This window comes from Cucurbita pepo, chromosome LG20, assembly GCF_002806865.2.
Source record: "Cucurbita pepo subsp. pepo cultivar mu-cu-16 chromosome LG20, ASM280686v2, whole genome shotgun sequence".
NCBI lineage: Eukaryota > Viridiplantae > Streptophyta > Magnoliopsida > Cucurbitales > Cucurbitaceae > Cucurbita > Cucurbita pepo.
This window is the reverse complement of record NC_036657.1, coordinates 2,234,414-2,253,641: the sequence shown is the minus strand read 5'-3', so window position 1 is coordinate 2,253,641 and position 19,228 is coordinate 2,234,414. Positions and strand designations below refer to the sequence as shown.

At 38.1% G+C, this 19,228-nt stretch overlaps 4 protein-coding genes across 4 annotated transcripts; 3 read left to right on the top strand and 1 right to left on the bottom strand.

The window, feature by feature from the left end:
• Positions 1-1,503: 1,503 nt before the first annotated feature.
• Positions 1,504-5,505, top strand: LOC111782964 (G-type lectin S-receptor-like serine/threonine-protein kinase RKS1). Its single transcript, XM_023663829.1, is given in 6 exon segments — positions 1,504-2,868; positions 2,959-3,084; positions 4,002-4,189; positions 4,259-4,779; positions 4,855-4,999; positions 5,087-5,505. Coding segments are annotated over 6 exon segments (2,616 nt in total). The 5' UTR covers positions 1,504-1,538; the 3' UTR covers positions 5,393-5,505.
• A 1,173-nt stretch (positions 5,506-6,678) lies between these two features.
• Positions 6,679-8,799, bottom strand: LOC111782982 (transcription factor bHLH112-like). The gene is made up of 6 exons (XM_023663845.1): positions 8,492-8,799; positions 8,074-8,410; positions 7,853-7,975; positions 7,298-7,363; positions 7,141-7,206; positions 6,679-7,079 (listed from the first exon to the last, which is right to left on the bottom strand). The coding sequence occupies exons 1-6, from the start codon at positions 8,656-8,658 to the stop codon at positions 6,879-6,881; spliced, it is 960 nt and encodes a 319-aa protein (XP_023519613.1). The 5' UTR covers positions 8,659-8,799; the 3' UTR covers positions 6,679-6,878.
• A 3,103-nt stretch (positions 8,800-11,902) lies between these two features.
• LOC111782980 (uncharacterized protein At5g39570) lies at positions 11,903-13,708 on the top strand. The gene has a single exon (XM_023663844.1). It carries the CDS (start codon positions 12,493-12,495, stop codon positions 13,489-13,491), a length of 999 nt encoding a protein of 332 aa, XP_023519612.1. The 5' UTR covers positions 11,903-12,492; the 3' UTR covers positions 13,492-13,708.
• A 1,450-nt stretch (positions 13,709-15,158) lies between these two features.
• On the top strand, positions 15,159-19,140 carry LOC111783518 ((3S,6E)-nerolidol synthase 1-like; the record flags this gene model as incomplete). Its single annotated transcript, XM_023664447.1, has 6 exons — positions 15,159-15,435; positions 16,715-17,090; positions 17,168-17,386; positions 17,467-17,605; positions 18,521-18,769; positions 18,844-19,140. Coding segments are annotated over 6 exons (1,554 nt in total), but the record flags the coding sequence as incomplete, so codon positions are not given.
• Positions 19,141-19,228: the final 88 nt, after the last annotated feature.

The following is a 19,228-nucleotide window of genomic DNA, read 5'->3' as shown; positions in this document are numbered from 1 at the left end:
CAAAAGTAATTATTTATATTGACACGTCAGCTCACCTCCTACTAAGTCAAGGTCAACCTACGTTTCTTCACCCCATTTGACTCTTTCGTAATTGTAAATTTTAATATCATACACGTCATCATTTCATTGACTCAGTCACTCCAAGCCAACCACAAAACGACAACCAACAGAGATGGACTTCATGAATGAACAATCACCAAATGATTAGGACATGTATTTATTATTTATTACTTATTATTACCTTTATTCACATTATTCAGTTTCTATTTCTTTAAAAGCATTCATATTTGATTTCTTTTATCCTCTCAATACAAAAATTACCCATAAAAATAACATTATATTTATTATTTTTCGTATTAATAATGTTTCTTACTTATATATTTATATTTAAGAGTAAACATTAAAACCGATAAATTCTAGAAAATAAAGTATTGAAAAGTCAAAACTAACGTGTATGATTGTCATTAATAGAATTTCACATGGTGTGTAATAAAAAGAATTGGCTGAGGAGTGTCCAGGTAGCTGGATTTTATTCAATTCTTGCACCTTCCGTAATGCAAAAGAAACCATACTTCCACCATTAAATTGATTGATTGATGATGATTCTTTCAATTCATTTATGTATTTTCATTTACATAATCACATTACTTCAGGATGCCACAAGTTTTGTGTTAATTAATCAATATAATCATCAAACATGATGCATATTATAAAACAAAAATTGTCACATCACATCACATAAAAAATTAATCACCAATTTTATATACTAACGATGGCTATGGCTTAACAGCAAAAATTAAATTTTATTTTGAAATCCCATATATCAAAGAGTTTTTGATGTTGTCACTAGAAAAATAAATAAATAAACACATATAAAACCTAGGCAAGAAAATATATTTAAGGTTGTGTCAAATCATCCGCTCTTAAAAATACTTGTTTATTTCTTAAATTATATTTATAAGTAAGAAATATTGTCTCCATTCGATCGATTGTTATGAGGCCTTTTGGAGAAGCCCAAAGCAAAACCATGAGAGCTTATGCTCAAGGTGAATAATATCATACCATTCTGAAGAGTCATGTTCGTCTAACATGACATCAGAGTCATGTCCTAAATTTAATTGTGCTATTGGTAAATCCTCAAATGTCGAATAAAGGACTCCAAAGGAGTCGAGCCTCGATTAAGGGGAGGCGTACTTTGTTCGAGGGGAGGTGTTGGATGATGAAAGTCCCACATCGACTAATTTAGGGAATGATCCAGTACTATCTCCATTGATATGAGACATTTTAGGGAAGTTCAAAGCAAAATCATGAGAACTTATGCTCAAAGTAGATAATATTATACCATTGTGAATAGTCGTGTTCGTCTAACAAATATAAAATTTTATGAAACATTATATGTGGCCAACAAAAAAAAATATAATTTGAATGCATAATATGAAGAACCCAACAACGTCACAGTTACTCTTCCAACTACCCATATCCTCATTTAATGCAAAAGCCCTTTTCAGTTCTCTCTCAACTCTCATCCATCCCCACTGATGATAAATATTGATAACAATCCGTTTTTCACTAAGAAATTAATCATGAATCCTCCTAATCCGGCCGTCCTCCACATTTCACTGCTTTTAGTCACTTTTGTTGGCAGTTTCTTTACCGTCGCCGCCATAGATAATTCCACTATTCCCATCATCAAAGATGGAGATCGCTTGGTGTCCAGCAACAAGAATTTTGCTCTTGGGTTCTTCAGCTTCAACAATTCCACCACTCGCCGATATGTCGGAATTTGGTACAACACAATTCCTCAACTAACCCTCGTTTGGGTTGCCAATAGAAACCAACCCCTAATCGACACCTCAGGAACCTTAGCCCTCGACCGTCATGGCAACCTCCTCGTTTTCTCCGACACACAAACCATATCTCTTTGGTCTACAAACGCTACCCTCCCATCAAACGACGTGTCGGTTCAGCTTTGGAATACGGGAAATCTCGCCCTTGTTGAACGACAGAGCCGAAAGGTTATATGGCAAAGCTTTGATTATCCATCTGATGTTTTAATTCCGTACATGAAATTGGGGGTGAACCGGCGGACCGGGTTCAGCTGGTTCCTAACTTCTTGGAAGGCGCAAGACGACCCGGGAATTGGGAATTTCAGTTGCCGGATCAACCCGACTGGGTATCCGCAGCTGGTTTTGTACCAGGGGGATGTTCCATGGTGGCGGGGAGGGCCGTGGACAGGGCGGAGATGGGCCGGAGTACCTGAAATGACGAGGTCGTTTATAATCAACACATCCTACATCGACAACGCCGAGGAGGTCTCCATAACAAACGGCGTCACGGTCGACACGGTTCTAATGAGAATGACTCTCGACGAATCCGGTTCGTTGCATCGGTCCACGTGGAACGAACAGGACCAAAAGTGGAACGAGTTTTGGTCGGCCCCGACCGAGTGGTGCGACAAGTACAACCGGTGCGGTCCGAACTCTAACTGCGACCCGTACAACACGGAGCAGTTCCAATGCAAGTGCCTGCCAGGCTTCGAACCACGGTCCAACCATAATTGGTTCTTGAGAGATCCGTCGGGTGGGTGCGTCAGGAAAAGGCCGAACGCCACGTGTGGGAGTGGAGAGGGTTTCGTGAAGGTGGAACGTGTGAAGGTTCCGGATTCGTCGACAGCACGTGCGGATAAGAGTATGAGTTTAGAAGCGTGCGAACAAGCGTGTATGAAGGATTGTAAGTGTACGGCTTACACGAGCGCAAATGAGACGACGGGGTTCGGGTGCGTGACATGGTATGGAGAGTTGTTAGACACGCGGACCTATGCCAACGTGGGTCAAGATCTGTACGTACGAGTTGATGCCGTTGAATTAGGTGAGATTTTAAATTCTCCCCCGTCTCCTTTCCTTAACCAAATTTACACACTCTTAATACCCCTTTTCTTTTTTAATGCAATTTTCTCAGCTCAGTATTCCCAAGAGTCAAATCGTTATCCAACGAAGAAGGTGATAGCCATCGTCGTAGTATGTTTTGTCGCATTGGTGCTACTCGTGGCCTCGCTAGTTTATTTATGGGAGCTGCTAAAAAAAAGTAAGACATTCTTAGTTCTAGTAAGTTATCATGAAGAATATGTTATCTCTTACACGATATTTATTGAGTTCATAACTCTCATTATCATTTTGATTCATGGATTCACATTAAGAGTATCTTCAAGCATCTCTTACGCATATATTGATATTTATTTTGTTTATTATTACATTCAGCATAAGCTTTCATGATTATGGTTTTATTTTTGTGATGTCCCACATTAGTTGTGGAGGAGAACAAACCACCATTTATAATGGTGTGGAAATCTTCCCATAGCAGACACGTTTTAAAGTCTTGAGGGGAAGCCCGAAAGGGAAAGCCCAAAAAGGACAATATCTGCTAGCGGTGGATCTGAGTTGTTACCAATGGTATCAGAGCCAGACACTGGACAATGTGCCAGCCTTCTCGCTGTTCCCCGAAGGGGGGTAGACACGAGGCGGTGTGCCAGTAAGGACACTGGGCCCCAAAGGTGGGGCGGTCCCACATCGATTGGAGGAAGGAAAGAGTGCCAGCGAGGATGCTGGCCCCGAAGGAGGGTGGATTGTGATGTCCCACGTTGGTTGGGAAGGAGAACAAACCACCATTTATAAGGGTGTGGAAACCTTCCCCTAGCAGACGCGTTTTAAAGCCTTGAGGGGAAACCGAAAGGGAAAGCCCAAAGAGGACAATATCTGCTAGCGGTAGATCTGAGTCGTTACAGTTTCAGGCTTCTCAAGATTCTTCGTAACAATGAACATGTATTCCTTACTTATAAACTCATAATCATTCCTTAAATTAGCTAATTTGAGAATCCCTCTCCAAAAAAATCCTCATAACTAGGTGTATCTTTGTTTAATTTATGTTTGTGAGTGTGTGAGTGCAATCAATCTTGCTTCCGCGACGACACTCGTTCTAAACCATACATTTTTAATTAATGACAGGAAGGGAAAGGGAGAGACCACCAAGTTTCTCTGGTAACTTTGGGGACCCGCCAAGTACGAAGGAATTTGATGAAAGTAGAACAAGCTCAGATTTGCCAGTGTTTGACTTGGTCACTATAGTTAAGGCAACCGACAATTTTTCTTTTAACAACAAGCTTGGAGAAGGTGGCTTTGGGGCTGTTTATAAGGTAACTAAGCGTTATACCAAGACAATGGAAGACAGAACAATTTGAATGTTCTTGACATTATTATTTCAGGGAAAGCTTACAAATGGAGAGGAAATTGCAGTTAAAAGGCTAGCTAAGAATTCAGGGCAAGGAGTTGGAGAGTTCAAAAATGAAGTCACTTTAATTGCAAAGCTCCAACATAGAAACCTGGTCAGAATTTTAGGGTATTGCGTTAAGAATGAAGAGAAAATGCTTGTGTATGAATACTTGTCAAACAAAAGCTTGGACTCTTTCATCTTTGGTAAGTCTTTTTAATTTTGCTTAAACATTAACAAGACTTGACCAACTCCATCTTTTTTTACTTTTGTTTTAGATGAAAGCAAGAGGGCTTTGCTTAATTGGAGAAAACGCTTTGAAATCATTTGCGGTGTCGCTCGAGGGATGCTATATCTTCATCAGGATTCTCGATTGAAAATCATTCATCGAGATTTGAAGGCAAGCAATATACTATTAGATGCTGAGTTGAATCCCAAAATTGCGGATTTTGGTATGGCAAGAATATTTGGTCAAGATCAAATTCAAGCAAACACAAATCGAATTGTCGGAACGTAGTGAGTATTATTATATTCTTCAATCCCGCTAAGAAAGATGTTTACGAACAACTTATTAAATTTGGGTTCGTACAGTGGTTATATGTCACCTGAATACGCAATGGAAGGTCTGTTCTCAGTGAAATCAGATGTATATAGCTTTGGAGTTTTGGTGTTGGAGATGATTACGGGGAAAAAGAACACCAACTACGATTCCTCGTACTTAAACTTGGTCGGACATGTAAGCGAATCAATTGAATTCTAAATCATTCCGGATTAATTTTAATTTTAATTTTATGGATTAAAATCATAACATTAAAATAATTAGGTTTGGGAGCTGTGGAAATTGGAGAAGGCAATGGAATTGGTAGACCCAAGTTTGGAAGAATCAAGCCGTGGATATGAAGTGATGAGATGCCTCCAAATTGGGCTGTTATGTGTGCAGGAGGATCCGACAGATCGTCCGACCATGTCGAGTGTGGTGTTCATGTTGGGCAACGAAGTGGGTGTTCCTTCTCCAAAGAAACCTGCTTTTATTTTGAAGAGGAAATACAACAGTGGAGATCCATCCACCAGTACTGAAGGAGCCAACTCTGTAAATGACCTAACAATTTCCATAATCAATGCTCGTTAATTAGACATAGCATATTTGTTATGAACTTAGATTAATTACTACTATTTTCACTTCCAAATTTATTGTTATATCCAAATAACTTTCATAATTGTAAATCATTCACTTATATGTTAGGTATGTTCACTCTTTGTCTTAATATGAATTCGATCTTCTCCATGCCTACAAGACACGGAAGCTCCATAGAAGCTCGTGAACCCATTGATATCTTGTCTTAAATTGTGAGATCCCACGTCGATGGGAGAACGAGTTTGGGGGTGGATTGTGAGATCTCACATTGGCGAGAGAAGGGAACAAAAATATTTCTTGTAAGGGTGTGAAAGTCTTTCTTAGTAGATGCATTTTAAAATAGTGAGACTGCCATATGTAAAAGCAAAAGCTTACAATATTTGGTAGCGATGTGTTTGGATCATTAAAAATGGTACCAGAGTCGAACACTAAGCGGTGTACCAACGGGGAAGCTGGACCCTTAAGGGGTGAATTGTGAGATTCCACGTTGGTTGGAGAAGGGAATGAAGTTGGGGGAATACGTAACGGGCAAGAGCGGACAATATTGACAAAAAAAAAAAAAAAAAAAGNATATAGTATTTTTTTTTTCTTAATTTTATAAAAGTAAATTTATTGGCACGGGTTTAGCCCAATGCAAAAAAATGCATGTTGGGTCTTTGAAACAGTTCAAATCATTTTGATAATAATAAGTTTGATCTGTTTTACCGAGAAGGTCTACGGTTCGAGTCCGTATAGCCCTATATTTTTAATAATTAAAAAAAAGAATTGTTTTCCTTTCCTCATTATTGTTTGTATTTGTATTGTTTGTAACTGTCCACTTGATTTGGTTCATCATTAATGTCTCATCTTTGTAGATAAATTACATATGCAAATTTCCCTATTTTCCCATACAAAATCAAGAAATGTGTAATACTTCTTCTCTTTGGGCTACCTACCCCAATTCTAGTAAATTTTTGGTTTCAAAATCATGACATGAAACCGGTTAAAAACTCCACCCTAACCCAATGCAAATCGAATGCACTAGTAAATCACATGGATCTACGAACGACTTACTGTATTTGATTTGTGGCCAAGCTAGAGTTTGAGAATTTGGTAACTTTCATTGTAAACATTGTCAAATAGGCTTTTCTCTTGGTATACCTTATCTAGTACAGCACAAAACTAAAGTAGTCGTCTTCTCTTTCCTTATTCAATCACTAAAAGTTCCTAAATAGAANGATATGTTGGGAATGAGATATGGAGATCCCATGGCTGTTGAAAAGGGGAATGAATAGACACAACCTAAGTTTTAAAATTTTGAGAGAAGTCCGAATAGGAAAACCCAAAAGAAACAATATCTACGAGTAATGGACTTGAGCTGACAAATGGTATTAAAGTTAAATATTGGGCAATGATGCTTATTTGTAAACGTTTGGCAACCTCTCCCAGCATCACCAATTTGGGTGCCACCATTTTCATCTCAAATCTGAGGTCCATTACATTACCTAAAGGTTCCTCCAAAAGTGGGCGACCAGAAATCAAGTGTGTTACCATTTGCTAATGCAACTGAACTTGGAATTGGCACCAGACAAAGTCCTCTACTTGTTAGATCTTGTTTCTTATTCTCTTCCAATTCTTCCTTAACAAGCTGCACGCCATCATGCTCCTGCTCGCCCATTTCCATATATGGAGTACTCAAAACCTGCACAATTTTGTTACATCTTGGTTGTACAGGAAATAAGGACACAATGGGAAGAACTTACACGAACTTGATCGTGAAGAAACTTGATGTACTCAATTGCTTCATGTAGAACTGATGCAGTATCGGTCTGGAATGTGATATCATCATATATTATTATATTAAAAAGCATACCACATCAAAATTGCCTTATAAATATTGTTGAAGATTCTAAATTTTACCTTTCCAAAAGGAGAAACAAGCTGTTGGAGCGCTGTGATCTTGTCGCCAAGCTTCTCTTTTCGAACCTGTCGATCCGTTCCAAAAATTACTTATTATATAGTACAAACTAGAATTAGGGTTTGAGTGTGAGATCCAATGTCAGTTGGGGAGGAGAACGAAACATTTTTTTATAACGGAGTGGAAACCTTTCTAGTAGACGCGTTTTAAAAACATTGAGAGAAAGCCCAAAAAAGATAATATCTCTTAGCGGTGGGCTCAAATCATTATAAATGATATCAGAGTCAGACACCGAGCGATATGCCAGCGAGGAGGCTAAGCCCCGAAGGGGGTGAACATGAGGTGGTGTGCCAGCAAGGACGCTGGCTCCAAAGGTGGTGGATTAGGGGGTCCCACATCGGTTAGGGAGAAGAACACATCATTATTTGTAAGGGTGTGAAAACCTCTCTCTCAAGTCCCTTTCTCTCGTAGACTTGCGGAAAAGCTCAAAGAGAACGGGACAATATCTGCTAGCGGTGGGCTATCTTAAAAATGAGTAAATGTATTATGAAGTGCACCTTAAAAGTGGGTAATGAGGATGGCATGTCATTCCTTGCCCTTTTGATTGTCGTAATTTCGTTACTTTTGTTTTTCGTCTCAACCCGACTCGAATCTCGAACAACTTCCTCGCAACTAATCAGCTGAAAAATGGATCAAGTGTCCAAACCAAAATATCAAACTTTTACAGCAAATTGAACTATGTATGAAGACTTGAAATGGTGATCATTTAAATTATTACCTTTGTTGTGAAATTCAGGGTTTCAAACATAGGCCGACAAGAATTACTAATGGTCCGGTTGTTGACAAGAAACTGTTTTGGTTGATCCAATGAACTTGGCAACAACGTTGGAGTGTACCCATTGGAGATCATCCCAAAAGGGTAAGCCATCGGTAACCCTTGGCTTGTAGTTGTCACAATATTATCGTAAAAGTTGGAATGCGTTTGGCCCATTAAGAACATAGAATCATGATCGGCGTTGAAAATGGAAGGATTTTGTGGCTCCTCGGATGCATTAGTTTCTTGGTGATCATAATCCACCATCAAAGTGGTGTCAACTCTTTGCCCATCATCTCCACTGCCAATCACAAAAAAGCAACAATTTTTGTCTATATTTTCTATTGATTCAAAAAGAATTGTAATGTGATGATGAACTTACAGAAAATTTTGGTTCCAATTGGAAGGCGTTCGAACGGTTGGATCAATCAAGAAGGTGGAGTCACTGACGGAACACGGCGAGGGAGTGGCGGCCGCCGGCGGGAACGTGATCTTGGTTGTATCCCACAACTTCCGACCGCAAATCCCAGGTGGAAATTCATCGTCCATACTAAGGTTTTACAGCTTTTTGCTTCAAATTCCTTAGTATCTTTGCCTCTGATTTGAGCCTCCTCCTCCTCACTTACTATATCGACTTGTTGGTTATGATATTAACAAGTTATGATCATCTATGACAACGAACATATATATATAAATATATATACACACACACGGGTGCAGACACGTACATGATAATATAAATTATGTTGTTTTTAAAGTTTTTTCGATGCAACGGTCACAATCACTGTAATTATCTAAGTTATGATCGTCTTAAATAATTTTTCTCTAATATGCCTAAAGTATAGAGTTACAGGACAATGGATACGTAGAGATGGACAAGGCAGACAACTTCATCCTCCTATTTCAATGTAACAGCCCAAACCTACTACTAGCGGATATTGTCACGTGGGATCTCACAATCGAATGTTTTGTTCCCCTTTTCAACTAATATGGGATCTCACAATCCACTCCTTTAGAGCCCAGCTTTCTCACTAACACTCGTTTCCTTCTCCAATCAATGTGTGATTTCACAAGTAACAACTTGGGTTAGGTTCTGTTTATGCTTCCAAAAGTTGCACATATAACACAATCATGTAAGAAGAACGAGTACTTGTAACATTTCGATTGAGGAACAACAATGGAACACGAGCGGTGAACACGAGTGGGAGTAACACGAGCGGTGAACACGGAGTGGCGAGTATCATTCCTAACATTAATTGTTTGCTACTTTTGTTTTGACTCAAATATGGCATTAGGTGTGGTTAATGATGATAGAATGGAATTTGGATGACAACCATTTTCTCAACTCCCGGTTTTGGAATTTCCCATTTGTCATTTTCGGCTTTTCTCAAATTCGCTTCCCTTCATTTATTCCCTTTATCCATCAAAGTCAAAATATACTTTATTATTATTATTTTAATGTTATTGATATTTCCCACTTACCAACATAAATTAATTTAAAAGATGTAAAGAGATGAAAACTAAACGTTCTTTATAAAGTGTGAAAATCTCTCGTTAATAGATGCATTTTAAAACAGTAAGACTGACAATGTACGGATAACGACATAATTAAATTCTATATTGAATGGTATCTCGTGCATGACCCATAATAAGTTAGTTTAGCTGACGAGATCGACCCTCAATCGAGTTCAAAGTTGACTAAAGCTAATCATGAAGAATACAATAACCCCATTAACATCTTTTTTTCTCGAAATTCGAGCTACTTTTCATTTTCTTCGGTTTCTTTTCATTAACCTTTGCATACTCTCCACCTAGTGAACAAAACACTTTCTCCTAACTTCAAAATTTTGTCTCCAACTACAAATAATAATAATAATAAAAAAAAATAATAATTGTGAATTATCCATAATCATCGACTTGATTAGAGGGATATCTCCTCTTGAATAGTGAACCTTAGGAGCAATTGAAAGTTTTTTATTTTTAGCAATGAGCTTATTAAAGTGAATTTTGGCATAAAGTTAATTTTCAGCAAAGATTTCCAGAAGATTATGATTATCATTTAGTATTTCAACGAACCACAACACATTTAATCATTCATAATTAGTGTACCTAAGAAATTTAAACGTCCTAAGATTATCGTCCCATTGGCTGCTTTTAAGTATACATTGAAGTGACCCAATATATTCAAAAACAAGCTACCAACTAAAGAAAAAGGTGAGCCCTTATGAGACCCTTAAAATATCAACCATCACTCCTAAGCTTTACCAACTTTTTGTGAGATCGGTGCACATCGGTTGGAGAGAAAAAACAAAGTATTCCTTATAAGAATATGGAAATCTCTCCCTCGTAGAAAGGGAAAGCTCGAAAGAAAAAGTTCATAGAGAACAATATCTACTACGTGTGAATTAGATTATTACAAATGGTATCAGAGCAAGTTAGTTTAGATTCTAAAATGTTGGTGAAATCCCAAATCCAGCCCGCTAGGGTTATAGTTTCATCATATTGCTCCCTCCCGATTTGATTAATTAAAGTTTTGATGTGTTTAAATCTTTTGGGTGCACTTTTGTAGTTGACGGGTCCCTCTAAAAAATATTTTAGGTCTGTGTTAAATGACCACATTCTAATTTTTTTTTGGTTAAAACTTTTGTAAAAATGGAAAACTAGTGATTCTTTTAAGATATGAAAAGATGTATTAACATGTAATTAACTTTTTTGTCCCATGTTTTGCAGTTTATTAAGGGTAATGATGAGCTAAGCTAAAGCTAATCTTCTAAATATCCAAAGCACTAATTAAATTAAAGAAAGGGCAAGATGATGGTGGAAAATAGTAGGGCTGGAAATTCTGTCTGCCACTCATGCCCAACACGATGAAAAAACAGGGGAAAAAAAACCAAGAAAGGAAGAGCAGAGGAAAAAGATAAGAAATCGCAACACACCATTTTTAATTTACCGTCTAGTATGTATCACCGTCAGTCTTGTGGTTCGATTTTAAAATGCATTTGTTAAGGAGAGATTTTCATACGGAGTGTTTTATTCCCCTCTCTAACTGAAGTTGGATATGAGATCGGGAAATCTAGTCAAGAACAATAAGCATGAGTTTTTCGCTACTTTGAACAACTTTATTTTGTCCTCAGGTCGAGTACAAAAACTCTACGACATTGGTGAAGAAACTCACTCGATCCGAGTTTTGTGTGTTAAGTTACAAAAATTTGAAGAAAATGATTTGAACACGCGAATCAAACACTTTTTAGAAATCGATAACACGCATGGAGGAGAGAGAAGTTGTCATGCGTCACTCAACTCGAAGCCAACGAGCGACATGTGGCAGAAAATGACTGGAGAGACACGTTCTAAAATCTTGAGGGGAAGTTTGAAAGGAAAAGTTCAAAGAAAACAATATTAGCTAGTGGTAGTCGTAGGCTGTTACAAATGGTTTCAGACACTAAGCAGTGTATTAGGGAGGACGGTATGTCCCGACAATAGAGTGGATGGTGAGATTCTACATAGATTGGAGAGGGAAACGAAACATGTTTTTAACAGAAACATTTTAAAATCGTGAGGCTAATCAAATAAATAACGAGCCAAAACTAAATATATCTACTGGGAGTGGGTTTGAGTTTGAGTTGTTACACCGTAATTACATCGGAGGTTCACATTTGGGCTTGATAAATGTTGAATATGCAGCTAAATTTGAATTCCTTGGACTAAAAATGATTCGTAAACGAACCCTTTTCATTAGAAAGCTTTAATATCCTGGACTCGTTGTGTTGTGATGTCCCATAAGCCCCAACACAATCACCAATCCATCTCAGCCCATAAAGAAAAGATCCATGCTTTCTTTGCACCTCTCCAACCTCACTCGTCAATTCTAGAATCTCAAGAACGCACTTTTTTGGTCGGATAAAACAAACCCGACCAATCAACTTGTTTAAAACAAGATAGTTTTATTATTTCTTCAACTGCTTTGGGGCCTTGGATTCCTTTTCAGTCACATCAACGTTCGTTCATATGTAACATCACCCACCCTTATTTGGTGCCATTGGTTTTGATCATCTAAGCAACCTTAACTACGTTTCAAAAAAAACTCTATTTTCACTGCAACAAGGCCAAAAAGGAAGAAGGAAATGGCTGAGCTAAGCTTAATCCTGTTAAGAACGAATGGACACATACACCCCCACGACCACTTGTCCAACCCCTGCTGTTATTGCACCAAAAAAGTTGCGTAACATTCATTCTTCCCACACAAATCCCTATTAGATAAGCGCTATGTGGTTGGAAGAACTTGGGTTGGATCGATAACGACGTTGAAAGAAAGCAGAGCTTCCCCAATTTCCCAAATGAAGAAACCCCAATTCGCTCCATGACCAAAGCATCCAATCTTCAATGGCCTTCTACGATTCCTACTACGATTCTGCTCAAATTGAGCCTCCAATTCCGCAATCCAGCTACGAACCCACTTTCTACAATCTCTTTGACTACCCACCTCCTTGTTATTTCGGTCAGGCTTATGCTCCCTACACATCCAATTTCAATGAATTCCCCCAATTGATCGAGTATCAACCCGTTGACCATGGGGCTTATGGCTATACAATTAGCTACTCGGCCAATGCTTGTTCTGCATCGACTTTCAGTGTCCCAAAAGTGATCGAATACGACCCTGATTTGTATAGCGATGGTTACCAAAAGGTGTCGTCCCAATTTGTGATCTCCTACTCTGTTTCAGAATTCAACGAGACAGAATTTGAAGAGTACGATCCAACCCCTTACGGTGGTGGCTACGACATTCATGAAACCTACGGTAAGCCCCTTCAACCTTCAACTGACATTTGCTACTCACCCTCCTCTTCTTCACCTCCAAAACCCCCACCCACCGCAATTCAGGAGGCACCAAAGGAAAAAATTGAAGAAAAAACAAAGCCGTCGAGCGAAATCAAGCCGACCCAGATCGAGAAAGATAACACGGCATCTGAATCTGAAGAAATTGAGGAAGTTCAAGCGATTCCCTTTGCAGATCCGGGAATAGGGTATGGAAATGGAAGGGAAGTGAACCAATTTCCAAGTGGGTATGGACTGGAAGCGATGGATCTTTGTGAAAGTTTATTTGGGTATTGGCCATGTCTCTCACGGATTAAAAAGCAAACAGGTTGTAGACAACCCAACAACGGCTGTGGGCGTTGCCATGGGCATTGCTATTGCTATGGCAATTACGGCAACCAGTGGCAGACGGCGGCGGACTATCTATTCGGAAGCCATAACCCATATCCAGATGGAAGGAGTGAAGGAGACGGTGTTTATGGGTATCAAACACAGTATCAAACGGAGCCTGTCTATGGCTACGTTTGGTTGAATCAAGACGACTTCGTTCGGTCCGATGACGCTTGATTTTCATCCGGTTTCTGTGTATCAACCTTGTAGATAATCTGTAATTTCTTCTTCATAATAAACTCGAATTTTAATCTCATCTTGTAGTGTAATGGGCTTTTTCTCTCATGTCGGCCCAATATTAGAGGCCCAATAAATCAAAAGTATTCTTTTGGTTTGGGCCAAGCCAGTTCGATCTCTCTGGAGCAATTAAATAAATGATCTGATTTGTTTTAAATAAGCCTTCAAACATTATGAAGGTTTATTTATTAATTTATGTTTTTTATTTATGGTAACCATCTAAATTCATCTTTAGTTAATATTATCCGCTTTAGCTCATAATATATCGTTGTCAGTCTCTAGTAAAATATTTTACGTTCTTATAAATAATATTTTGTTTCTCTTTCTAATCGATGTGAGGTCTCACATCAATATTTTATTAATATTTATATCAAATTGAGATATGAACAACTTAGTGAGCGGGTCTAAGAGTTATTTTCAATAATTATTACTAATTATTTATTTATTATTTAGTACACTAATTTTAATTAATCCATCCATCTGTATTTGATTTTTTAAATATAAATATACACTCTTATTAAGTGTAATTATTAAGATTGATGGTAGAATAAACTAAAAACCAAAATTAAATTAGTTAAAATTATTTTAATAATTTAATAAGATAAAAATAAAATAATTAACTATAATTAATTATCTAAAATTAAGTAATATAATTAAAATTTAAAAAATACGGATTCTAATAAAAATTTGAATAACATTTTTATGCAAAATCAAATACAATTTTGGTATTCTAATCACATATATTTTAATTATTTCCTCATTATTATTCTTCGTCTCATAAATCATAACTCTTTTTCTAGCATGAACGTAGAATTCTTCTTTTAATATTAAAGTTTTAGATCTTTATATTCTACCGTTGTACTAAAGAAATTCATCTTTAAATTTCATAAATTTATACTCGTACGAAACAGAACATCACTTTCAAAAAAGTAATATTTTTAAAATTTAAACGTATTTTTCCCTAAAAAAAAATGAAAAAACACCTAAAATTTGTATCTAGCCTATCCAAATTTAATAATTAGTATGAGATAGTTCTATTTTGCCAATTTCATTGGATAATTTATCCAATTTAAGAGTAATTAATTGGCTAAAAATAATTCAACTGTTTACTCACTCATAATTAAAAACTTAAATCATAATGTTAATAAATTAATTAATGTGACAAAACCCAAAAAAAAAATGTTATTATTATATATGTAGTTATTTGTAAGTTAATAATGTGGATGTCATACCTTGATATATGTAACGCTTGTGAAAAGCTTCCTTATGACGGTCATATTATTAATTAGGGTGTGTTGGAGTGAGGGATACTCTAATGGTGGCTCTATATACTTCACTTCAAACAACTCCAATTTTTCATACTAATCTTTCATTTCTACTTCTTTTCTCACATTTCTAGAAATGGGTTTCTCTCTATTTGCCTCCTTTTACTCATTTCTTGCAACAACCAAGGTTCGTAATGCTAATCCTTACACTCCCATCAACCCTCAAAACAACAACCTTTTACTCTTACCTAACAACAAAACTCCACTACTTTGATCGTAAGTTCTTCTGACCTTTGAAATAAAGTCACGAGAGTTTATGCTGCAAGTAGATAATATCATATTATTGTGCAGGATGGGTATGGGGTTGAAGGTGCGGTGGCTAAAGTGGAGAGTTTGAAGCATGTTTTGAGAGAATCAGGCGATTGTTTGGAGCGTTTGGACCTAATTGATGCAGCCCAACGCCTAGGCATTGACAACCATCTCCAAGAGGAAATTGAAGCTGTTCTAAAGCGGCAATACTTCTTATTGAATGCGCTTCAATTTGATCCAATGATTGATCTTCACAAGGCTGCTCTCCTTTTTCGACTTTTGACTCAACAGGGCTTCCTTGTCACTCCAAGTTATTATTCCTCCAAACCTTTAACTTCATAGAATTAGGGCTAATTTTAACTCTAATTGTAACATCCCAAGCATCATACATGGGGCCGTGTGCTAGCGATAACGCTGGCTAAGAGGATGGATTGTGAGATTCCACGTTAATTGAAGAGGAGAACGAAGCATTATAAGAGTGTGGAAATCTCTCCCTAACAAACGCGTTTTAAAATCCTGAAGAGAAGCCCAGAAGGGAAAGTCCTCTCCCTAACTGACGCGTTTTAGAACCTTGAGGGAAACCCTCTTCCTAACAGACGTGTTTTAAAACCGAAGCCCATAAGGGAAAACCCTCTCCCTAACAGACGTGTTTTAAAACCTTCATGGGAAGCCCAGAAGGGAAAGTTCTCTCTTTAACATACGCGTTTTAAAACTGAAGCCCATAAGGGAAAGCCCTCTCTCTAACAGACCTGTTTTAAAATCTTAATGGGAAGCCCAGAACCGAAAGTTCTCTCTTTAACAAACGCGTTTTAAAACTGAAGCCCATAAGGGAAAGCCCTCTCTCTAACAGACGTGTTTTAAAACCTTGATGGGAAGCCCAGAAGGGAAAGTTCTCTCTTTAACAAACTATTTTAAAACCGAAGCCCATAAGGGAAAGTCCTCTCTCTAACGGATGCGTTTTAAAACTTTAAGGGGAAGCCCAGAAGGGAAAGTTCTCTCTCTAAGAGACGCATTTTAAAACTGAAGTCCATGAGGGAAAGCCCTCTCTCTAACCGACGTGTTTTAAAATTTTGATGGGAAGCCCAGAAGGGAAAGTTCTCTCTTTAACAGACGCGTTTTAAAACTGAAGCTCATAAGGGAAAGCCCTCTCTCTAACCGACGTGTTTTAAAATCTTGATGGGAAGCCCAGAAGGGAAAGTTCTCTCTTTATCAGACGCGTTTTAAAGCTGAAGCCCATAAGGGAAAGCTCTCTCTCTAACATACGTGTTTTAAAACCTTGATGGGAAGCCCAGAAGGGATAGTTCTCTCTTTAACAAATGTGTTTTAAAACCGAAGCCCATAAGGGAAAGTCCTCTCTCTAACGGATGCGGTTTAAAACTTTAAGGGGAAGCCCAGAAGGGAAAGTCCAAAAAAGACAATATCGGCTCAGGGTGGGTTTGGGCTGAAGCCCAAAAGGAAAAGCCCACAAAAGACAATATTTAGCCGTGGGTTTGGGTTGAAGCACGAAGTAGAGTGAAAAGAGGACAATATCCGCTAGTGGGTTTGGACTATTACACTAATTCTCATTCATGTAGTTGTTATTTGAACAGATTTGTTTAAGATTTTCTTGGACGAGGAGGGGAAGTTCAACAAAGAGCTAAGGCATGATATCAAGGGGCTGACAAGTTTACATGAAGCTTCGCAGCTATGCATGCATGGAGATGATATTCTTGAAGAAGCTCAAAATTTCAGTAGCCATTGGCTAAACGCTTGGGTTGTTGTTCATGTCAACCATCATTCAGCCACTTTCGTTCATAACACTCTACTTCATCCTTATCATAAAACCTTGCCCCAATTCATGTTGCCTAACTATTTTGGCGACAACCAATGGACAAACAAATGGATACACACTTTGCAAGGCGTAGCAAAAGTGAATTTCAATACAACTCAACGCTTACGCCAATACGAACTTAACCAATTCACAAAGTAAGTGTGTTGAATCGATTAATGTGAATTTAATTACCATTTGCTTTCAATTTGAAGGCTTTTTTCCCTTTGTTTAGATGGTGGAAAGAATCAGATTTGGGTAGAGAGCTGAATTTTGCAAGAAATCAGCCCATGAAATGGTACATCGCGTCGCTATCGTGTCTGACGGATGTGTGCCATTCTGAACAGAGAATCCAACTCGCCAAAGCCATTGCTTTTGTTTATCTTATTGATGATATCTTTGATGTATTTGGAACGCTGGAAGAGCTCACCATGTTCACAGAAGTTGTTTGTAGGTCGGGAAGCTGATTCATAGAAGCTTTTATTTTTCAAACTTAACATTTTTATTGCTTTAGTTATCAATGTTTTTGTGCAGATGGGATTTGGTTGCTGCTGAAAAGTTACCAAGCTGCATGCGTATATGCTTCAAATCTCTATTTGTAGTTACGAATGAAATAAGTGACCAAATATATCAAAAGCATGGTTGGAATCCAGCTACCTCCCTACAGACAGCGGTTTGTGTTTCTCTATAATTTATGTTAAATTACAAGTTTAACGAATATAATTATCTCTAATCTTGTGAGATCCCACGTTGGTTGGAGAGGAGAACGAAACATTCTTTTTGAGGTAATTTATCGAGTATAATTGATCTCTAATCTTGTGAGATCTCACGTTGGTTGTAGAGAAGAACGGAACATTCTTTATGAGGGTTCTCTCTGCCCATTTGTAACATCTCCCTACTAAACACGTTTTAAAAATCGTGAGGCTGACAGTGATACGTAACGGGCTAAAGCGGACAATATCAACTCGTGGTAGGCTTGGGCTGTTACAAATGGTATCAGAGCCGGATATCCGACCGTGTGCAAGCGAGAACATTGGCCCCTAAGGGGGTGGATTGTGAGATCCCACATTGGTTGGAGAGGGTAACATACAATTTCTTAGAAGGGTGTGGAAACCTGTAACAGCCCCTCTTTGGGCTTTCCCTTTCGGGCTTCCCCTCAACGCTTTAAAACCCATATGCTAGGGGAAAGTTTCCACACCCTTGTAAATAAATGGTGGTTTGTTCTCCTCCCCAACTAATGTGTGACATCACAAAACCTCTCTCTAGCATAGAGTTTTAAAACTGAGATTGATGACTATACATAACCAGCTGAAGCCGATAATATCTAGTGGGCTTAGTCTGTTACAAATGGTATTAGAGCCAGACAAGAGTTAGTGTGCCAACGAGGATATTGGACCCCAAGGAAGGTGGATTGTGAGATCTCACGTTGGTTGGAGAAGGGTACCAAGTTCTTACATAGATGTGAAAACCTCTCTGCAGTAGAAGCCGCTTTAAAAAAAATAACATTAAGAAGAAGTCCAAAAAAGATAATATCTGCTAATCGTAAGCTTGAACCGACGGAATCTAACCGAATCTGTGTTGCATGCAGTGGGGTAAATTGTGCAAGGCATTTTTAGTTGAGGCAGAATGGTTCAGCTCAGGGCATTGGCCAAGTGCAGAAGAATATTTAAGAAATGGCAGAGTTAGCACGGGCGTCCACGTTACTTTAGTTCATGTTTTCTTTCTTCTTGGACACCAAATAAGGCAGCAAACCGTGGAGCTTTTGGAGGGGGATTTAGATATTGTTTGGTGCAGTGCTACAATATTGCGGCTTTGGGATGACATGGGAAGTGCCAAGGTCATACTCAATCCCCAATCTTACGCATATCTTTAATACAAATGATATGAATGTATTAATGACATTGTCCACAGGATGAGAATCAAGAGGGGCGTGATGGGTCGTACGTAAAATACTACATGAAGGAGCATCCAAGCACGTCCTTTAATGCCACACAAAAGCATATTATGTGGAAGATTTCTGAAGCCTGGAAGAGTTTGAATAGAGAATGGCTGCATTGTAATCCATTGTTTCCTTCCCAATTCACTCAAGCTTCTCTTAACATTGCCAGAGCAGTTCCTTTGTTCTATAGTTATGGCAGAAACCAGTCCTTTCCCACCTTCGAGCAGCATATGGAACGATTGCTCTTTCATAGCCTGGATATTTAGTTCAAGGATCTATTACTTTTATGTGTGTAATTGATACGAAAAGTTAACGTGAACTCTTGAACAAGAAGTTTTATATTTTGGTCGAAGATAT

Bases quoted from the DNA above. Each gene is read 5' to 3' on its own strand.
- LOC111782982 (XM_023663845.1), bottom strand. From the start codon at position 8,658: ATGGACGATGAATTTCCACCTGGGATTTGCGGTCGGAAGTTGTGGGAT. The intron at 8,411-8,491 runs GTAAGTTCATCA...TGTGATTGGCAG, and splicing joins AATTGGAACCAAAATTTTCT to TGGAGATGATGGGCAAAGAG. The intron at 7,976-8,073 runs GTAATAATTTAA...TCCATTTTTCAG, and splicing joins CCCTGAATTTCACAACAAAG to CTGATTAGTTGCGAGGAAGT.
- LOC111782980 (XM_023663844.1), top strand. From the start codon at position 12,493: ATGGCCTTCTACGATTCCTACTACGATTCTGCTCAAATTGAGCCTCCA.